The following is a 20,641-nucleotide window of genomic DNA, read 5'->3' as shown; positions in this document are numbered from 1 at the left end:
TGTTATCCTGAAGCTGGGACCTGAAATGGGGGTCTCATGACTCTGACCCCTCTCCTGCTGTGGCTGAGCTAGTATCCAAGTTGCAAGACAAAGTCCTCTTTCCTCCCCTCAAGTGGAAGAAAGAGGTCTCTGTCAGAGCTGTGAGCTGCACTGTCTAGGACTGGAGGAGCGGTGGGCAAGCACTCCCTAGCTGCCCCAGCTGCTGTCTCTGTAAGTCACATTCCCCTAAATACACTGGCTCGAAGTGCAGCACAGCAGTCCTTGTGGCCTAGACAGACTTCCAGGTTTATTAAGGACTCCAGAGTATTTTATCCCACAGCAGCCAGTAACTTTTCACAACTCAAGTTCCAGCCACTGGGATGAACAATTCCTCTCTGGCTAGGGCTAGTCTAAATATTTGCTGTGTGGGTGGGCACTGGATGACTGAAGTCTTGTTTTGCTTTCTGCTACAACAAGGCAGCACTGAATTTAGTGCAAAGTCCCACAGTTGCTGTGCTCTCCCTCCCCCAAGGATGTAGCCCCTCTCCTCACCACAGGTCCACTGCTAGGACATGGGGAAGGGGTGGCATCAGCAATTCAAGACTGTTTTTTCTACACTATTCAGTGCTTCTTTCAGTGATATGAAGTTAAAACCAGGTACTGTAATTGCTTACCTGATTTTTAGTTCCTATGCAGGTGCTTGTTTTTATTTAGATAGTTGCTAAATTTGCTATTCCTGCAGGGAGCACAATTGGCAGAGACTGCTATTCAGTCATCAGGCTCCACCTCTGGGACTGCATACATTCTGAAAGACAGTCTTAACTGGAGTAACAGGCAAATGTAAAGAAATAAAAATTAAAAAACAAAAAATAAAAACAACAACTCCAAACCTCTTACCACTGTCTCTCATGATCTTGATCTTCATATGCTGCTCAATGTCATCAAGAGGTGTTCCTTCAGATTTCCCTAAGTGTCACCCACAAAGCCATTCTCGCTGTCTAGTGGACACTGTGAGAGCCTCTGCTGGAAATGCCTCCCTGGCTCTCTGCATACCAGCTCCAAGGCCCTTCCCTTTACAGCAGTCATGAGGCCAGACTGGAAGAAATGCCCCAGGAAGCTCCTGTTTCAGTATCATGTTGGTGCCATCTGTGAGCAGCCCCATGATTCAGCAAGATTTCTTGCACTCTCACAGGTAACACGGGGCCCCCAAAGTGCTGCTGTGGTTGTATAAGTGCCCCGGGAACCTCCTGAGTGTGGTGAGCGCTGGGTGACGCTCCAGCAATGTTTTTCAGAATGCCTGAGGGGGAACACTGGAACTTCTAACTCATCAGCCCAATTTCTAAACACATGCAACACTCCTATTGGGGATGGGACAGGGGCACAGGGATCTGCGGCTATTCTGTATCTCAAGGTTTCTATAAAACAGAACTTCAGATAAAAGCAGTGGCAACACCAGCAAAAGCAAATTCACAATATGTAAATCGGGGTGAAACTGCACATTTTTCACAGTCCAGACGTCCTAGACCTGTGCTCATTACAAAGAGACTGAAACTTGCACACAGCTTTGAAAAAGTCATAAAGATATTTACTGTATTATGTTCTGGTAGTACACTGGTAAGATAATGCCAAAAATATTCACCAGAAAAATACTTTTCAACTTATGATATTATTAAGACATCAATTTACTAAGACCTACCAGCGAACAATGAAAAATATGAACCGTTGTTCTAAAGCTGGATGGAAAAAGTATGTGGTGTTTACACCCATTTTCGTTATCTGCACAATGTAACCTTTAAAAATATTTCTTAAAGTGTTTAAGTTTATGGGAGCACATAAAGTACTGAAAAATGGTGAGAAAGTTCACAAAAACCATACAAACTCACATTTCTTCAACTGTAATGTTCTCAAAGAGCTTGCAGTAGTCCTCATTCCACACAGCCATATCACTCCAAACCTTGGATGCAAGAAGAATGGCTCCCAAGACAATCCTCTTCCAGTTAGTTGGACAAATGTCAATATCAGCATAACTTACAAGTCTTTCTATGTAAATCTGCAAAACAGAGCACTGGCCTTTGACTTAGCTCAGTTTAAGTGCTGTGATAAGAACTCTTATGAATGACAGATTTCTTCTGGTTTTGACCAGAAAGTAAGTGCTTATGCTTACATTCTACAGAGATTTGCTTCATCAGGCTGAACAAGGGGCCACATCACAATCGTAGGTCAGATACTTCTGCTACCTACTCTGCCCATGGAAATTCACAGCCCAATTTTGGTCACAAGAAGGACCGTACATCTCAGCCAATGGCATTATGAAGACAGGAAGTGTTGTCACCTTCACACTCATAAAAGACAGCACACATACGGGCCCAGTGTGGATTAAAGTCATTCAATAAATCCTTAAGTGCCTACCACATGTAATGTCTCACACAGAGCTGGTAGGTAGATGGGAATTTTACAAGTACGTCAAGCTTGAATATGTAAAACCGATGTGATAGTGAGCAAATGTTAACCTCCTTTTCACAAAAACTCACCCTTCTGTGGCACTAGCTTAAAAAACTGCTGGTCAAGACAGCCTCCCAGTAGCTGCTGTGCAGAACAACATGGCAGGCACAGGTCTGTGGGATTGTATAACATTCCCCATAGTCAGTTGCTCACTTGATAAGAAATACATGTGTATAAAGGATGGTCCTTCTCACAGCCCCTATTTTTCACATCTTCATGATCACTTCATAAAAATTTATTCTGTCTTACATCATCTGCAGCTTAGACAATTCTGTTGGTTTTAAGGTAGAAACAGCTGCCAGTTGCTGTATCCCTGGGATTCCTCTAAACCTGCCAGGCAGTTGGCGAGGCAATTCCATGAATTGCTTTACATCTATCAAACATCTGTCCTACAAAGAATTAGGCAAAGTGAACACCTGAGTAACGATTAAAGGTGAGCTGTGACGTGTTATTACTCAGAGGGTGCTCTGCAGAGCTGTATGTCTGTGAGCTACCTGAACTCTTTACATCAAAACAGAAAGACAAAACTTTATATAAATAAGCAAGTTTATTCCTTGTCCGAAGGGTATCAGATGCAGAACACTGCCAGATCTGATACTGATCTGAACACTGCCAAACTCAAGTATGTTTTCAAAAACAAATGGCTATTGAACATGACGTTTTACAGATTCTGCTCCCTTTCTCCCAAACTCTGCGCTCTGAAATATTTCAAGAATGAACCTCCTACCCAGGGTCCAACTGCGTAGGAATCAGAGACCTCTGAAACAACATAGCAAGCCCTCTACTTCGCGTCCCCTTTCCTGCTAAGCTGCTGACCCTCATCCATGCCACGTGCCCTTCTGGGTGAGTTTGAGAAGTCTTTATTCCCACTGATGCCAACTCTTCCCTCAGTGCAGTTGATCCCATCTCACTTTTGCAGCACAGTGTTCCCACAATCACCTCTTTCTGAAGAATTTCTTCCTCTCTACCAGAGATTCCCTCCAAATTGTGTTTCCTTTGTCCCCATCCCACTCCCTACTCCTCTCCAACTGTGTCCTCTCACTGGTGCTCACAGCACCATCCCCTCATACCAGCTCCTCATCTTCCATCTCTCCTACAGCTACACTGCCTGTCCCTGCTGACATGATTCTCCCAAGGCTCCTCTTGCCAACAGGCATTTGTCTCTTGCACCTTCACACTGACAAAATAAAGCTCTGCATACATTGCCATTTGCGTAGGTGTTGGGGCCAAATACCTGCATTTCAGTTCCCCTGCTCCAATCTGTGTGCAATGCCTCTGATGTCTACCTTCACTGGTAGTCTGCATGGTCTGATGGTGACCCACAGACTGTCACTGCTCACCTGTATTACCCTAGTTGCTTCTTAACCCTCCTCGCTGCTTCCACTCTGCCTCCCAATTATGGCTTACTGTCCCCAAAGCAGCCAGTAGAACCTCTTCATTTAGAGCACAGCACTCCCCTGCTCAAGATCTACCACGAGCTTCCCATCAAACTGGACTAAAACCTTAACTTCTTCCTATGGCCTATAAGCCAAAAGGCCCTGTGAGCTATGGTACTGCCTGTGGGGCCTCATCTCCACTGTTTCCCTCATTCTACACTCTGACCATGCTGGTCACCTTGCCATTTGTTCCTCAAACACACGTGAAACACATTTCTGTCTGTCTTGGCAGTCATTCTGCTGCCTGTAATGTCAGCACTCTTACTCGTCGTTCCTTCAGTCAGGTCACTGTTCAAATGTCAGCTCTCTAGAGAGGCTCTTCCTTATCATTCTACCTAAAATAGTCCCCAATTACTCTGTGTCCCTTTATCCTGCTTCCTCTTCCTGCTGTTTCATACTACCTGAGAAAATACTTAAGTTCCATCTTCCTAGAACATAAGCTCATAAAAGCAAGAACTATGTTCCACCTGTCCTTTCCTCTACCCTGGCACTTAGAAGAGCAGCACAGGGTCAGCATCCAGTGAGTGTTCACGAATCAAGTCACTGCTTGGCAGCATTCAGCACTGTGACCACAGCTTCTCCTATCTTGAACTCTTTCTCCTTTTATCCTCTTCTGCTTTTCCTCTTCCCACTCTGGTAGCCACTCCTCTGGGGGCTTGTCCCATAAATGATAACAGTCTTTACCGACCTATTTTCTGTTCACTTTTTCTGTTTTTGAGACAGGATGTCACTCAGTTGCCCAGGCTAGAGTGCAGCCTCCACCTCCTGGGCTCAAGTGATCTTCCTGCCTCAGCCTGCCATGTGTCTGGTGCCACAGGCATGTGCCATCACGTCCAGCTAATTTCTTAAATTTTTTTTGTAGAAGTGGGCCTCACTTTATTGCCCAGTCTGCCCTTAAACTCCTACACTTGACCAATCCTCTCAACTTGGCCTCCCAAAGTGCTGGCATTACAGGCATGAGATACTGTTCCCAGACTCACTTTCTGTTTTCTTAAGATACGGGGTCTCCACTGGGCACGGTGGCTTACACCTGTAATCCCAGCACTTTGGAAGGCTTAGGCAGGTAGATCACGAGGTTAGAAGATCGAGACCATCCTGGCTAAAACAGTGAAACCCCGTCTCTACTAAAAACACAAAAAATTAGGCGGGCGTTGTGGCGGGCGCGTGTAGTCCCAGCTACTTGGGAGACTGAGGCAGGAAAATGGCGTGAACCTGGGAGGCGGAGCTTGCAGTGAGCCGAGATCACACCACTGCATTCCAGCCTGGGCGACACAGCAAGACTCCATCTCAAAAAATAAATACGTAAATACATAAATACATAAATAAATAAATAAAATGAGATACAGGGTCTCATCATCTGGCCCAGGCTAGACTTAACTGCTGGGCTCAAGTAATTCCCCGACCTCAGCCTCCCAAGTAGCTAGGACTAAAGGCATGAAACCACCATACTCAGCTTGTCCAATTTCATTCTACACACTTTCTCGGTATTTGAAGAGCTGCTGTTGCTCTTCATTCTGTAGCTCCACGTCAGATTCATGCTCTAGTCCTGTATACCCAAATGATGACTAGACTCTGCTACTGTGCTCTCTCAAAGGCACATCAAGCTTAGCCCATGTACAAAACTCTCCCTTTTGCAATCCAGCTTTCCCTCCTGCATCACCTCTCTCTCTAGAGCTGGAAGCACCATCCTGCTTCCCTCTAGCAAGTGCTAAGAGTTCCAAACGACCTGCAGCTCCTCGAGAAGCCCTGTATCTGGTCCAGTGCCCTTTCAGGGCTTTGATTCAAGTGCACAGTAGGCGCCTTCTCCCCTAGAGTCTAACTGGTTGCTAAAGAAGTATTAACCTAAGTATTTTTTCACTCCTTGCCATGCAGTTGACTTTCCTATACAGGTTTGTTGTGGGAAGGAGTAAGACTATTTTTAACAAATTGAACAGAATTTATTATTTAAAATGTTAGTTTTACAAAAGGAATTCTGTAGGGATAATGTAAATGTAATGACACAGCTATGGTTTGGTAGACCAACTGGAACCACATTCCTGGGCAACTTCCTGATCATGCACAGGTCATGAGTAGGGATAGATTAACACACATCATCCAAGGAACAAAGAATTGAGGGCAGCAGCTGTCACTGACAACATGCATCAGAATTGCCTGGGGATACAGCCTGGGACTCAGCTTAGACCTACACCAGCATCCCTTCCTGCTCATCGGCCAGATGGTTTTGTTATTGCTCCCCATTCCAAGCCCTCCACATGCTCTGGATGTGTATGCACTGTGTTTACTGAAGTGTTGGGGGAGAAATCAGAAATCCCTTCTGCTGCCTTTAATAGCAATTGTTCTGTGATGAGAAAAGCAATTGTGACATTTTAAGCCATAATGATGATTCAACTGAAATGTATATATTTGCTTTCATAAGTTTCTCTTAAAATTCTGAGATAATTTCAGAAACCTACTGTTATTTAAAAATAGGACCATACCACCCTGTTTACAAGAAGAATTTCTAAAGCTGCTTTATAAATAGAAAATATCTTACCAAACTGACGATTGCAAATTCAGCTGTTAGCCTTATGGCTTTAAACAGAGTATGAACAAATCTGAAAATAAATTTGTGTTCAGGATCATACTTAAAATATTCCTCCAAAACCTCTTCTCGCTGAAAGAAGAAAAGATGTAACGTAAGTATCCATTGAAGAAAACAACCTGAAGCGCTCTTAAGACAGCAGTGTTGGGGCCGGGCACGGTGGCTCAAGCCTGTAATCCCAGCACTTTGGGAGGCCGAGATGGGCGGATCACGAGGTCAGGAGATCGAGACCATCCTGGCTAATACGGTGAAACCCTGTCTCTACTTAAAAATACAAAAACCTAGCCGGGTGACGAGGCGGGCGCCTGTAGTCCCAGCTACTCGGGAGGCTGAGGCAGGAGAATGGCGTAAACCCGGGAGGCGGAGCTTGCAGTGAGCTGAGATCCGGCCACTGCACTCCAGCCTGGGTGGCAGAGCAAGACTCCATCTCAAAAAAAAAAAAAAAAAAAGACAGCAGTGTTCACATTTGTGCCCATGTGTCACGATAATTTTGATTGGTGAGATGTCTTACTGTTTACAAAATGAACAGTGGGATCCTGAAATACCATAATGATTTAATACTCATCAACATTCACTTAAAAATAATATCAGCTTAAGCTCAGAAAAGTTGATGTTCTTTTTCATCCTTTCCCCCACATAACTCCATCCAAATGCAAGCTACTAGTAGGCTTTAATGTCTTACTGACAGTAAGTCATTCTTCCCTGCAATAAACTTTGAAAAAAATATAGTTTCCTGTAACCATGAGGCTCTAAGCATGTGCTGATAAATACAACAGTCACTAGCCACATGTGGCTATTATGTACCTGAGGAAGTACATTTTTAAATTTTTACACCATGTAAGTTGATATAAACTTAAATTCTTCCTATTTTTTGTTTGTTTGTTTGTTTGCTTTATTTTTTGAGATGGATTTTTGCTCTTGTTGCCCAGGCTGGAATGCAATGGTGTGATCTTGGCTCACTGCAACCTCCACCTCCTGGGTTCAAGCGATTCTTCTATCTCAGCCTCCTGAGTAGCTGGGATTACAGGCACAAGCCACCATGTCTGGCCAATTTTTGTATTTTTAGTAGAGACAGGGTTTCATCATATTGGTCAGGCTGGTCTCAAACTCCTGACCCCCGATGATCCTCCCGCCTCAGACTCCCAAAGTGCTGCAATTACAAAGGTATGAGTCACTGCACCCAGCAAACTTATTTACTATTTATTTTTATGAAGAGGGTTAAATTATTTTTAACCCTCTTCATAAAAATCATGCTTCTGGGCCGGGCGCGGTGGCTCAAGCCTGTAATCCCAGCACTTTGGGAGGCCGAGACGGGCGGATCACGAGGTCAGGAGATCGTAGACCATCCTGGCTAATACGGTGAAACCCCGTCTCTACTAAAAATACAAAAACTAGCCGGGCGAGGTGGCGGGCGCCTGTAGTCCCAGCTACTTGGGAGGCTGAGGCAGGAGAATGGCGGAAACCCAGGAGGCGGAGCTTGCAGTGAGCTGAGATCTGGCCACTGCACTCCAGTCCGGGCGACAGAGCGAGACTCCGCCTCAAAAAAAAAAAAAAAAAAAAAAAAAAAAAAAAAAATCATGCTTCTGTGTTAAAAGTATTTACATATACTTATATTGCTTGATACTATTGACAATAATCTTTTAAAAAGATAGGTTTTCTGTTATTTGGATAGTATATTTACTCACAATAGCTCACTAATTAAATATACCTGCAGATCAGTTCTTATTCCAGCATGTTCTTTTTACAACACTTTTAAAATAAGATGACTAGATGCCACATGAAATGGGGAGCAAGACTTAAAAACAGATGCCTTTGACTGAGGGCATGAAATAGATACAAATCTGTGATGAAAATACAAACTCAGGCTGGGCATGGTGGCTCATGCCTGCAATCCCAGTATTTTGGGAGGCTGAGGCGGGAGGATCCCGAGGTCAGGAGATGGAGACCATCCTGGCTAACACGGTGAAACCCCATCTCTACTAAAAACACAAAAAATTAGCTAGGCGTGGTGGCGGGCACCTGTAGTCCCAGCTACTCAGGAGGCTGAGGCAGGAGAACGGTGTGAACCCAGGAGGCAGAGCTTGCAGTGAACCAAGATCACGCCACTGCACTCCAGCCTGGACAATAGAGCGAGACTCTGTCTCAAAGAAAGAAAAATAAAGGAAAATACAAACTCAATAAAAGTGACACTTACTGGGCCGGGTGCAGTGGCTCATGCCTGTAATCCCACCACTTTGGGAGGCTGAGGTCAGGAATTCAAAACGAGCCTGGCTAACACGGTGAACCCCATCTCTACTAAAAATACAAAATTAGCTGGGCATGGTGGCAGCACCTGTAATCCCAGCTACTTGGAAGCCTGAGGCAGGAGGATTGCTTGAACCTGGGAGGCGGAGGTTCCAGTGAGGCAAGATGGCACCATTGCACTCCAGCCTGGGCAACAAGAGCGAAACTCCATCTCAAAAAAAAAAAAAAAAAATAAGTGACACTTACTGTAAGTGGGTGTAACCGTTCATCAAATATGCCCAAAGATCTATCTGCATCTCTATAAAATAAGAATGTGTATTACTTCAAAAACTGTTAATATCTTAGTATAATATCTATTTAGTAAAATAATGCCTCCTATGTGTCTATGTGCTTTGGTGTTTACTTCACCCAAGCAAACGGTTTTTACAAATTCTCCTTGATACTGACTTGCAGAGGGTTTCCTGACCTCTTCTTCCTCAGCACAGCATGTCCTGTACTGTGAAGTCTTTTATACCATAACCAGTCAGAACTGCCTGTAAGTATTGACTCTCCCTAACAGGCAATGGCAATAAACCAAACACATTTTCACACTTCTAACCACACACTGAAACACAAGAACGTTTTACAAAGCAGTAGTGGTGGGCAATAATCTCTTTAGAACTTTAATACATGTAAATGTGATTCAGATTTGCTAGCTTCCTTTAATTTAAACTACTGAAAATAATAAATACATCATGAGAATATACTACAGGGAACTAAAGAGAAACATCAATTTCATTTAAAAATACAGCCGGCCAGTGCAGTGGCTCACGCCTGTAGAATCCCAGCACTTTGGGAGGCCAAACCGGCAGATCACTTGAGCTCCTTTAGGAGTTCAAGACCAGCCTGGGCAACATGACAAAACCCTGTCTCTACCAAAAGTACAAAAAAAATTATCCAGGCATGCTGACACATGTCTATGGTCCCAGCTACTCAGAAGCCTGAGGTGAGAGAATTGCTTGAGCTGAGATCATGCCAATGGACTCCAGCCAAGTGATAGAGTGAAACTCAGTCTAAAAAACAGCTACAACTATCATTCTCAAAAATAAATGAAGTGAAGCTATCACTCATTCACAAGGAAATGTGTCACTCATGTCACAAGGAAAATAAGTATTTGTTTCCAATGATAAAACTTAACCTTTCCTGAGGACTTTGAAAAACTTGTTCCTTCTACTGTAAGCTTGATAGCCTCTCAATACTTAAAGACATTTAAAAATAAGATTCGTGGTTAAATTTAAAAAGTGATTTTTGATATAATAAAACATAAACCAATATTTTCCAAATAACTAATGCATATTATAAATGCAAGTATGTGGGGAAATAACCATTTATTGTGCAAGAATGATCAGTGAGTACTGAGAATACATTTGTGAATATGTAAAATGCCACTGTAACTAATTTAAGAAACTAGCACTTGTGAAGTTTTGATTTAGTATTAAAGAATACCCACAACTGTCTTAAAGCTTTAAAAATGCACCTTTTACCAACTACTTATTTGCATAAGGCTAGGTCATCTTATTGCTTCTTTAAAGCAAATTACAAAGAAAGCACTAGAGAATTCAGCTGTCTCCTATTAAGCTCAACACTACAGATTTTCAATAATACAAATACACGACACATTTTTTTACCATAAAAAAGTTATCTTTTCCTTTAAAAATTTATGTTAACAATATTGTTCTCAAGGAGTATTTTCTATTGTTACAATCTGAGTCATGGGTTACTATGACATCTAGTTGGTAGAGGCCATCAATGCTGCTAAACTTTCTGCAATGCACAGGACAGTCCTCATGACAAAGCATTATCTAGCTCACAATATCAATAGTGTTAAGGCTGTGAAATCTACACTAAAAATAGATTTTGAAAAAAATATCAATTTTATATTTCTATCACAGTAAATATCAATATAATCAATATAAAATCATACTCACTGGGATACTCTATCATTTAAGAATTTAAAAAGTCTCAAGGACCAAAGAAAAAACAAATAATTTGCTTAGATATTTTAGTAGGCACAATACAGCTTATGATGTCTAGAGCTGTGACCTAACACTGAGCTTGATATCATGCAAAGTAATTAGCCAGAATAACAAGACAGGTTTTAAAAAAGCTCACCTTTGCTTGATATGATAATATATCGCCAAGGTCACACTGTGGAAGGAAAAAAAATATTCACAACAATAAATGTTATCATTTGTTAGGCTTGAAGACATTTTTTAAAAGGGGGGCAGAGGAAACTCTCCTAGCAGCTCTGAAATTCAAATCTTATATTTCAGAACAGTACCATAAGAGCACTTTCTTGTTTTCATTTCTAGGCTTTTAGCAAAAATATGAGAATCAAAATGCAAGGCAGTATGCTTTTAGAAGACATGTTTCTGTTGATGATTATAATATATAAGTAATAACATATTTCCCTGTTATATGCTCTTCTACCCACAAAACCTTTCATCCTATGAAATTTATTTTACGCATTTATTTATTTTTTGACCCAAAGTCTCACTCTGTCACCCAGACTGGAGTGTAGTGGCGCAATCTTGGCTTACTAAAACTTCCACCTCCCAGGTAAAAGCGATTCTCATGCCTCAGCCTCCCAAGTAGCTGGAACTACAGGTTTGTGCCACTACGCCCAGCTAATTTTTCTATTTTTAGAAGGCACAGGGTCTCGCCATGATGGCCAGGTTGGTCTCAAACTCCTGGCCTCAAGTGATTCACCTGCCTCGGAACTCCCAAAGTGCTGGGATTATAGGCATAAGCTACCGCACACAGCCTCATGCAGTTTACATCTATGCGTCCATATGTTTAAACCATTTAGTAGTAGTGTTTTCTTTTTTAAGATGTTAGGCCCTGCATTTCAGTTTAGTTCACTATCTCCTACCACCCATTTTTAATTATTTCCCTAAAAATACATAATGAAAGTGCTTTATAACAAATAAAATTATTTGAAATCACTTTTGCATAATTATTAAAAAATATATTAGTAAACATAAGCACACGGAAATCAATGATAGGTGCAGTGATCCTAAAATAAACCATGCTGACAAGGCAGTGTAACAGGACACAGAGTAATATGAATGGCAGGTACCTTCAATTATTTTAACTGAAATATTTATGAATAGATACACCTCTTCAGATATATGTAACTGCATTCCTAAGTTATTCACAGATGCTGCGTATCACAAAACAAGAGGTTCTCTTACATACGTTATGTGCTTCCATTTGCCCTCAGCATCTAGAATGAGGCTCAAAATAACTGAGGGAAGGCAAATTTCAATTTTAATAATAGGTCTATACAATATTAGCACTTTTTAAAAAGCCTGTAACATTAGCATTTAAGATGGATACGTCTATAGTGCTTTAAGTAGTTTTCATCTCTAAAATCATTTTAAAATCACAGAATTTGAAGTTACATGCTGGAAAGGACCAATGACCTTACATGACATTTAATCCAACACTCATTTTACAGATCAGGGAAACAAACCTTAAAGCTGACTTGCCCAGGTCCCACCAAATAGGGGGAGTTTCTCGTCCTAAACTCAAATTAAGCAGTGTCTCTCAAACTTTGCTGCACATTAAAATCAACTGAGGAGCTTTACTGCCTCATTTGCAACATGAGATTTTTTAATTTAATTAATTAGCACTGGGTAGGACTTTGGGCATCAGGGTTGTTAAAAATTTCTCTGGTGATTTCAAAGTGCAGCAAAGTTTGGAATGATTGAGTTGGGGTGAAAATCAGAATCTTCTGGGATGCTTTTCTTCACATAAAGATGCCTCACATCCATTCCTATTTTCCTAAAGGGCTTCTCAGTGCCTAGAGATAGAGAAGGTTGAGGTGGGACGATACAAATGTTTGCAGACATGTATTTTGAAAAAAAAAAAACCTTGCAAAAGTGATCCCAATGAGTTCCATCTACCCCACTGAAAACAGTGCACTACTAACTCGTAATAAACATTTTTCAAAATCTTTTCTTGAAGCCAATTTGCCCTATTAATTTGCTCAATAAACCTTTATTTCACTAATAGTGAATATACCAAATGATAATTTCTCAGACTTGTTGATGGGAAATTAAAATTTACTTTACTTTCAGAAGCAGACTTGTAAAAATTAGAGTAATGAGGAAAAAAGCATGAGATTTGTTTGAGCAAGATTAATGTTTAAAACTACTTTTAAATTATATGCTGACACATCAAAACTTTTGAATTCAAAAGAAATCAGGGACACGAGCCACAGCGACTTCTTTTTGTTGTTGTTGTTGCTGCTGCTCAAGGATTTAGAGGCTTGGCTGAATGCAGACATTTAGTGATTACTCAATAGGTCCCAAAGCTCAGGACTTGATACAGGGTTTGAATCCAGTTTCCCCTGAAACACAACTTCATCTCTACTACTGTGATAAGGGAGAGAGGGGAGTGACATTATTATCAGTGTAAACTTGCCTCTTTGTTGTTATTATTGATTTTAGAAATGGAGTTTCACTCTTGTTGCCCAGGCTGGAGTGCAATGGCGCGATCTCAGCTCACTGCAACCTCTGCCTCCTGGGTTCAAGCGATTCTCCTGCCTCAGCCTCCCAAGTAGCTGGAATTACAGGTGCCTGACATCACGCCCAGCTAGTTTTTGTACTTTTAGTAGGGAAGGGGTTTTACCATGTTAGCCAGGCTGGTCTCGATCTCCTGATCTCAGGTGATTGGCATGCCTTGGCCTCCCAAAGTGCTGGGATTACAGGCGTGAGCCACCATGCCTGGCTGCCACGTTTTTTTAAATTATACTTTAAGTTCTGGGATACATGTGCAGAACATGCAGGTTTGTTACATATGTATACATGTGCCATGGTGGTTTGCTGCACCCATTAATCCATCATCTAGGTTTTAAGCCCCGCATGCATTAAGTATTTCTCCTAATGCTATCCCTCTCCTTGCCTCCACCCCCTGACAGGCCCCGGTGTTTGATATTCCCCTTCCTGTGTCCATGTGCTCTCATTGCTCAACACCCACTTATGAGTGAGAACATGCAGTGTTTGGTTTTCTGTTCCTGTGTTAGTTTGTTGAAAATGATGGTTTCCAGCTCCATCCATGTCCCTGCAAAGGATATGAACTCATCTTTCTTATGGCTGCATAGTATTCCATTGTGTGTATGTGGCACATTTTCCTTATCCAGTGTATCATTGATGGACATTTGGGTTGGTTCCCAGTCTTTGCTATTGTAAATAGTGCAGCAATAAACAAACATGTGCATGTATCTTTATAGTAGAATGATTTATAATCCTTTGGGTATATACCCAGTAATGGGGTTGCTGGGTCAAATGGCATTTCTGGTTCTAGATCCTTAAGGAATTACCACACTGTCTCCACGATGGTTGAACTAATTTACATTCCACCAGGAGTGTAAAAGCATTTCTATTTTGCTACATCCTCTCCAGCATCTGCTGTTTCCTGACTTTTTTTTTTTTTTTTTTTTGAGATGGAGTCTCGCTCTGTCGCCCAGGCTGGAGTGCAATGGCCGATCTCAGCTCACTGCAAGCTCTGCCCCCCGGGTTTATGCCATTCTCCTGCTTCAGCCTCCCAAGTAGCTGGGACTACAGGCACCCGCCACCTCGCCCGGCTAGTTTTTTGTATTTTTAAGTAGAGACGGGGTTTCACCGTATTAGCCAGGATGGTCTGGATCTCCTGACCTCGTGATCCACCCGTCTCGGCCTCCCAAAGTGCTGGGATTACAGGCTTGAGCCACCGCGCCCGGCCTCCTGACTTTTTAATGCGCATGATTCAAACTGGCATTAGATGGTATCTCATTGTGGTTTTGATTTGCATTTCTCTAATGACCAGTGATAATTAGCTTTTTTTCATATGTTTGTTGGCCGCATAAATGTCTTCTTTTGAGAAGCGTCTGTTCATATGCTTCACCCACTTTTTGATGGATTTTTTTTTTTCTTGTAAATTTGTTTAAGTTCCTTGGAGACTCTGGATAATAGGTCTTTGTCAGATGGACAGATTGCAAAAATTTTCTCCCATTCTGTAGGTTGCCTGTTCACTCTGATGATAGTTTCTTTTGCTGTGCAGAAGCTCTTTAGTTTAATTAGATCCAATTTGACAATTTTGGCTTTTGTTGCCATTGCTTTTGGTGTTTTGGTCACGAAGTCTTTGCCCACACCTGTCCTGAATGGTATTTCCTAGGTTTTCTTCTAGGGTTTTTATGGTTTTAGGTCTTAGGTTTAAGTCTTTAATCCATCTTGAGTTAATTTTTGTATAAGGTGTAAGGAAGGGGTCCAGCTTCAGTTTTCTGCATATGGCTAGCTAGTTTTCCTAACACCATTTATTAAATAGGGGGTCCTTTCCCCATTGCTTGTTTTTGTCAGGTTTCTAAAAGATCAGATGGTTGTAAATGTGTGGCATTATTTCTGAGGCTTCTGTTCTGTTCCATTGGTCTACACATCTGTTTTGGTACCAGTACCATGCCGTTTTGGCTACTGCAGCCTTGTGGTATAGTTTGAAGTCAGGTAGCGTGATGCCTCCAGCTTTGTTCTTTTTGATTAGGATTTTCTCAGCTAATACAAGCTCTTTTTGGTTTCATATGAAATTTAAAGTAGTATTTCTAATTCTGTAAAGAAAGTCAATGGTAGCTTGATGGAAATAGCATTGAATATATTATATATTACTTTGGCAGGTATGGCCATTTTCACGATACTGATTCTTCCTATCCATAAGTATGGAATATTTTTCTTATTCCTAGGTATTTTATTCTCTTTGTAGCAACTGTGAATGGGAGTTCACTCATGAGTTGGCTCTCTGTCTATTATTGGTGTATAGGAATGGTTGTGATTTTTGCACATTGATTTTTGCATCCTGAACTTTACTGGAGTTGCTTATCAGCTTAAGGAGTTTTTGAGCTGAGATGATGGGGTTTTCTAAATATATAATCATATCGTCTGCAGAGACAATTTGACTTTCTCTCTTCCTATTCAAATACCCTTTATTTCTTTCTCTTGCCTGATTACCCTGGCCACAATTTCCAATACTATGTTGAATAGGAGTGGTGAGAGACGCCATCCTTGTCTTGCACTGGTTTTCAAAGGGAATGCTTCCAGTTTTTGCCCATTCAGTATATTGGTTGTGGGTTTGCCATAAATAGCTCTTATTATCTTGAGATCTGTTCCATCAATACCCAGTTTATTGAGTGTTTTTGGCATGAAGGGATGTTGAATTTTATTGGAGGGCTCTTCTGCATCTTTTGAGATAATCATGTGGTTTTTGTCATTGGTTCTGTTTATGTGATGGATTACATATATTGATTTGCGTATGTTGCATCCCAGGAATGAAGCCGACTTGATCATGGTGGATAAGCTTTTTGATGTGCTGCTGGATTCAGCTTGCCAGTATTTTAATGAGAATTTTCACATCGATGTTCATCAGGGATATTGGTCTGAAATTTTCCTTTCCTATTGTGTCTCTGCCAGGTTTTGATATCAGGATGATGCTGGCCTCATAAAATGAGTTAGGGAGGAGTCCCTCTTTTTTTATTGTTTGGAATAGTTTCAGAATGGTACCAGCTCCTCTTTGTACCTCTGGCAGAATTCGACTGGGAATCCATTTGGTCCTGGACTTTTTTTAGTTGTTCGGGTATTAATTACTGCCTCAATCTCAGAACTTGTTATTGGTCAATTCACGGATTCAACTTCTTCCTAGTTTAGTCTTGGGAAGGTTTATGTGTCCAGGAATCTAGCCATTTCTTCTAGATTTTGTAGTTTACTTGCATAGAGGTGTTTATAGTATTCTCTGATGGTAGTCTGTATTTCTTTGGGATTGGTGGTGATATCCCCTTCATCATTTTTTATTGCATCTATCTGATTCTTCTCTCTTTTCTTCTTTATTTGTCTGGTTAGCAGTCTATCTATTTTGTTAATCTTTTCAGAAAACCGGCTCCTGGATTCATTGATTTTTTGAGGAGATTTTTCGTGTCTCTATCTCCCTCAGTTCTGCTCTGATCTTAGTTATTTCTTCTCTTCTGCTTTTGAATTTGCTTGTTCTTGCTTCTCTAGTTCTTTTAATGGTGATGTTAGGGTGTCAATTTTAGATCTTTCCCACTTTCTGATCTGGATATTTAGTGCTACAAATTTCCCTCTAAACACTGCTTTAGCTGTGTCCCAGAGATTCTGGTTCATTGTGTCTTTGTTCTCATCGGTTTCAAAAGCTTCTTTATTTCTGCCTTTATTTCATTATTTACTCAGTAGTCATTCAGGAGCAGGTTGTTCAGTTTCCATGTAGTTGTGCAGTTTTGAGTGAGTTTCTTAATCTTGACTTCTAATTTGATTGCACTGTGGTCTGAGAGACTGTTATGATTTCCATTCTTTTGCATTTGCTGAGGAGTGTTTACTTCCATCTAAGTGGTCCATTTCAGAATAAGCACTGAGAAGAATGTATATTTTGTTGATTTGGGGTGGATAGTTCTGTAGATATCTATTAGATGTGCTTGGTCCAGAGCTGAGTTCAAGTCCTGAATGTCCTTGTTAATTTTCTGTCTCACTGATCTGTCTAATATTAATAGTGGGGTGTTAAAATCTCTCACTATTGTTGTGTGGAAGTCGAAGTCTCTTTGTAGGTCTCTAAGAACTTGCTTTATGAATCTGGGTGCTCCTGTATTGGGTGCATATATATTTAGGGTAGTCAGCTCTTCTTATTGCATTGATCCCTTTACCACATGTAATACCCTTCTTTGTCTTTTTTGATCTTTGTTGGTTTAAAGTCTGTTATATCAGAGAGTAGAATCACAACCCCCCCCCTTTTTTTTTTTTTTTTTTTGCTTTCCATTTGCTTGGTAAATATTCCTCCATCCCTTTATTTTGAGCCTATGTGTGTCACTGCACATAAGATGGGTCTCTTGAATATAGCACACCAATAGGTCTTGACTCTTTATCCAATTTGTCAGTCTGTGTCTTTTAATTGGGGCACTTAGCCTGTTTACATTTAAGGTTGATATTATTATGTGTGGATTTGATCCTGTCATCATGATGCTACCTGGTTATTTAGCACATTAGTTGATGCAGTTTCTTCATAGTGTTGTTGGTCTTTATATTTTGCTATGTTTTTGGAGTGGCTGATACTGGTTTTCCCTTTCAACATTTAGTACTTCCTTCAGGAGCTCTTGTAAGGCAGGTCTGGTGGTGACAAAATCCCTCAGCATTTGCTTGTCTGTAAAGGATTTCATTTATCCTTCATTTATGATACTAAGTTTGGCTGGATATGAAATTATGGGTTGAAAATTCTTTTAAGAATGTTGAATATTGGCCCCTACTCTCTTCTGGCTTGTAGGTTTGCTGAAGAGAAATGTGCTGTTGGTCTGATGGGCTTCCCTTTGTAGGTAACTCAACTTTTCTCTCTGGCTGCCCTTAACATTTTTTCCTTCATTTCAGCCTTGCTGAATCTGACAATTATGTGTCTTGGGATTGCTCTTCTCAAGGAAGATCTTAGTGGTGTGCTCTGTATTTCTTGAATTTAAATGTTGGCCTGTCTTGCTAGGCTGGGGACGTTCTCCTGGATAATATCCTGAAGAGTGTTTTCCAACTTCGTTCCATTCTTCCCATCACTTTCAGGTACATCAATCAGTCGTAGGTTTGGTCTTTTCACATAGTCCCATATTTCTTGGAGGCTTTGTTTCTTTTCATTCTTTTTTTCTCTAATCTTGTCTTCACACTTTATTTCATTAAGGTGATCTTCCATCTCTGATATCCTTTCTTCTGCTTGATCAATTCGGCTATTGATACATACACATTTCATGAAGTGTAACATGCTGTGTTTTTCAGCTCCATCACGTCATTTATGTTCTTCTCTAAACTCTTTATTCTAGTTAGCAGTTTCTGTATCCTTTTATCAAGCTGCTTAGCATCCTTGCATTGGGTTGGAACATTCTCCTTTAGCTTGGAGGAGCTAGTTATCACCCACCTTCTGAGGCCTACTTCTGTCAATTTGTCAAACTCATTCTCCATCCAGTTTTGTTCCCTTGCTGGTGAGGAGTTGTGATCCTTCGGAGGAGAAGAGGCATTCTGGTTTTGGACATTTTCAGCATAGTTGTGCTGTTTTTTGTCTCATCTTCATGGATTTATCTACCTTTGATCGCTGTTGTTGATGACCTTTTGATGTTGATGGGGTTTTTGCATTGTTGTCCTTTTTGTTGATGTTGATGCTACTGCTTTCTGTTTGCTAGTTTTCCTTCTAACTTTCAGGGGCCTCTTCTGCAGGTCTGCTGGAGTTTGCTGGAGGTCCACTCCAGACTGTTTGGGTATCACCAGTGGAGGCTGCAGAACAGCAAAGATTGCTGCCTGCTCCTTCCTCTGGAAGCTTCGTTCCAGAGGGGCACCCGCCAAATGCCAGCTCTCCTGTATGAGGTGTCTGTTGACCCCTGCTGGGAGATGACTCCAAGTCAGGAGTCAGCTGCCATTTTTAATTAAAGTAAAAGTTACTGACAATTGAATTAGCTAAAAATGCTAGAGCATTTGAAATAAAATAGTTTGTAAGCTAGTTATGTTTATAGAATGAATAGTAAAATTAAAGACAAAGACACTAATATTCTAAATTAGCACTTTCCGAACTGTGTTCTAAAAATCAACACTCATAACCCAAGAAGGTGATAATGATGTACACTGGACAAACCCAGTGGAGCTGGTGGTGGTGTTGGTTGTCGTTCCTTTTAAAATAAACTTCATCTCAGGGTGCTCTCAAAGTGCATCTTTGTGGCCCATGAAGTTCTTATGCACAATGGGAGAAAATCAAATGCAGATACACTGTGGTGCCAGAAGAGAAAAAGCTGTTCCTTCTTCCAAGACTAATGTCCAAAGTAGTACACATTGATTTAGGCCTGCAACGCACTGAAAAATCAGTAAAGGTAAACTATCCTTCTCATTGCGTTCAACATTGTCTTAAGGCATAAAGGTATCAAATAAATAGCTACACTTTTTCTGGGATTGCTTATTTGCTGATTTTTCCTTCCACCATGATGTCTAAGATTAAAAGAGAATTGATACTTAATATTTAGAATCTGGATATCAATATATAGTTGACTCCAATTTCTCAAAATGATTGCTGAAGAGGACAACCAAATGGCTGAAATAATTTTTGAATAAAGGAGTCTGTCCCTTGGCATTATAGTTTTACTCACGATTTCAGTGTCATTGTAAGATGAGGTTGGCTGGCTGTGCTGTCATCAAGGAATATTGTCGAACATGAACTGTATTGTTGAGTAACACGCTCAGTAGATACCTGAAGGGGAAGGGAAGTATAAGTTAAACTTATCAAAGTACACTTTTTCATTGGTTAAAATGTCAAATTTTTCAAAGCACTAGGATATTTCTTACACTCCATGAACTGCCTGAGTGTGGTATCATGTGCACTCTATAGAAAACCCACTGAAGGCTCTTAACTGCCACAGATGATATTTGAGATATGGGTTATAAAATGCCATCCTTAATATGGTACCTATCATCAAACCGAACAAGGATTTTATGAAATGCCTTTATAAATAATGAGAAAAGTTTAAAATAAGATTTCATTTTTTTTATAGTGACATAAAACAGCTGAGAATTTTTATTTGTTATTTATTTACTACAGTAAAATGTAATGTATTAAATAATATTGGTATAGGACCATTTTACTGCAGTGAATACAAGACTAATGCGTTTACTAAGTTACTAATCGTAAATGTATTATTTCAGGCGATATTATGACAAAACAAGTGTTTCAGATTCAGAGGTTCTGTGTACCAGAGTTGCTAGGCCACCAACAAGTGAGGAAGACATAGGTTTCTCTAGTCCTGTTATCTTATGTGGAGGATAAAAAGAAATTTAACTTTCACTTCATGTTTAAATAAGACTGCCATGACATGACT

At 40.7% G+C, this 20,641-nt stretch overlaps 1 protein-coding gene across 1 annotated transcript in view; it reads right to left on the bottom strand.

Moving 5' to 3' along the window:
- Positions 1–20,252, bottom strand: part of LOC117084029 (cyclin-Y-like protein 2) — a 30,359-nt gene extending 10,107 nt beyond the window's left edge. The window contains exons 1-5 of the mRNA XM_033212332.1: positions 19,916–20,252; positions 10,894–10,929; positions 8,989–9,040; positions 6,451–6,570; positions 1,863–2,029 (exon numbers count right to left, since the gene is read on the bottom strand). Coding sequence (XP_033068223.1) covers positions 1,863–2,029; positions 6,451–6,570; positions 8,989–9,040; positions 10,894–10,929; positions 19,916–20,067 — 527 coding nt within the window. The 5' untranslated portion in view covers positions 20,068–20,252. The remainder of the gene's footprint in view (positions 1–1,862; positions 2,030–6,450; positions 6,571–8,988; positions 9,041–10,893; positions 10,930–19,915) is intronic.
- Between the last annotated feature and the right edge of the window lie 389 nt (positions 20,253–20,641).

The sequence above is a fragment of the Trachypithecus francoisi genome, unplaced genomic scaffold (genome assembly GCF_009764315.1).
Source record: "Trachypithecus francoisi isolate TF-2019V2 unplaced genomic scaffold, Tfra_2.0 Contig00417, whole genome shotgun sequence".
Classification (NCBI taxonomy): domain Eukaryota; kingdom Metazoa; phylum Chordata; class Mammalia; order Primates; family Cercopithecidae; genus Trachypithecus; species Trachypithecus francoisi.
Note: the sequence above shows the minus strand (reverse complement) of the source record. Positions and strands in the feature narration are given on the sequence as shown.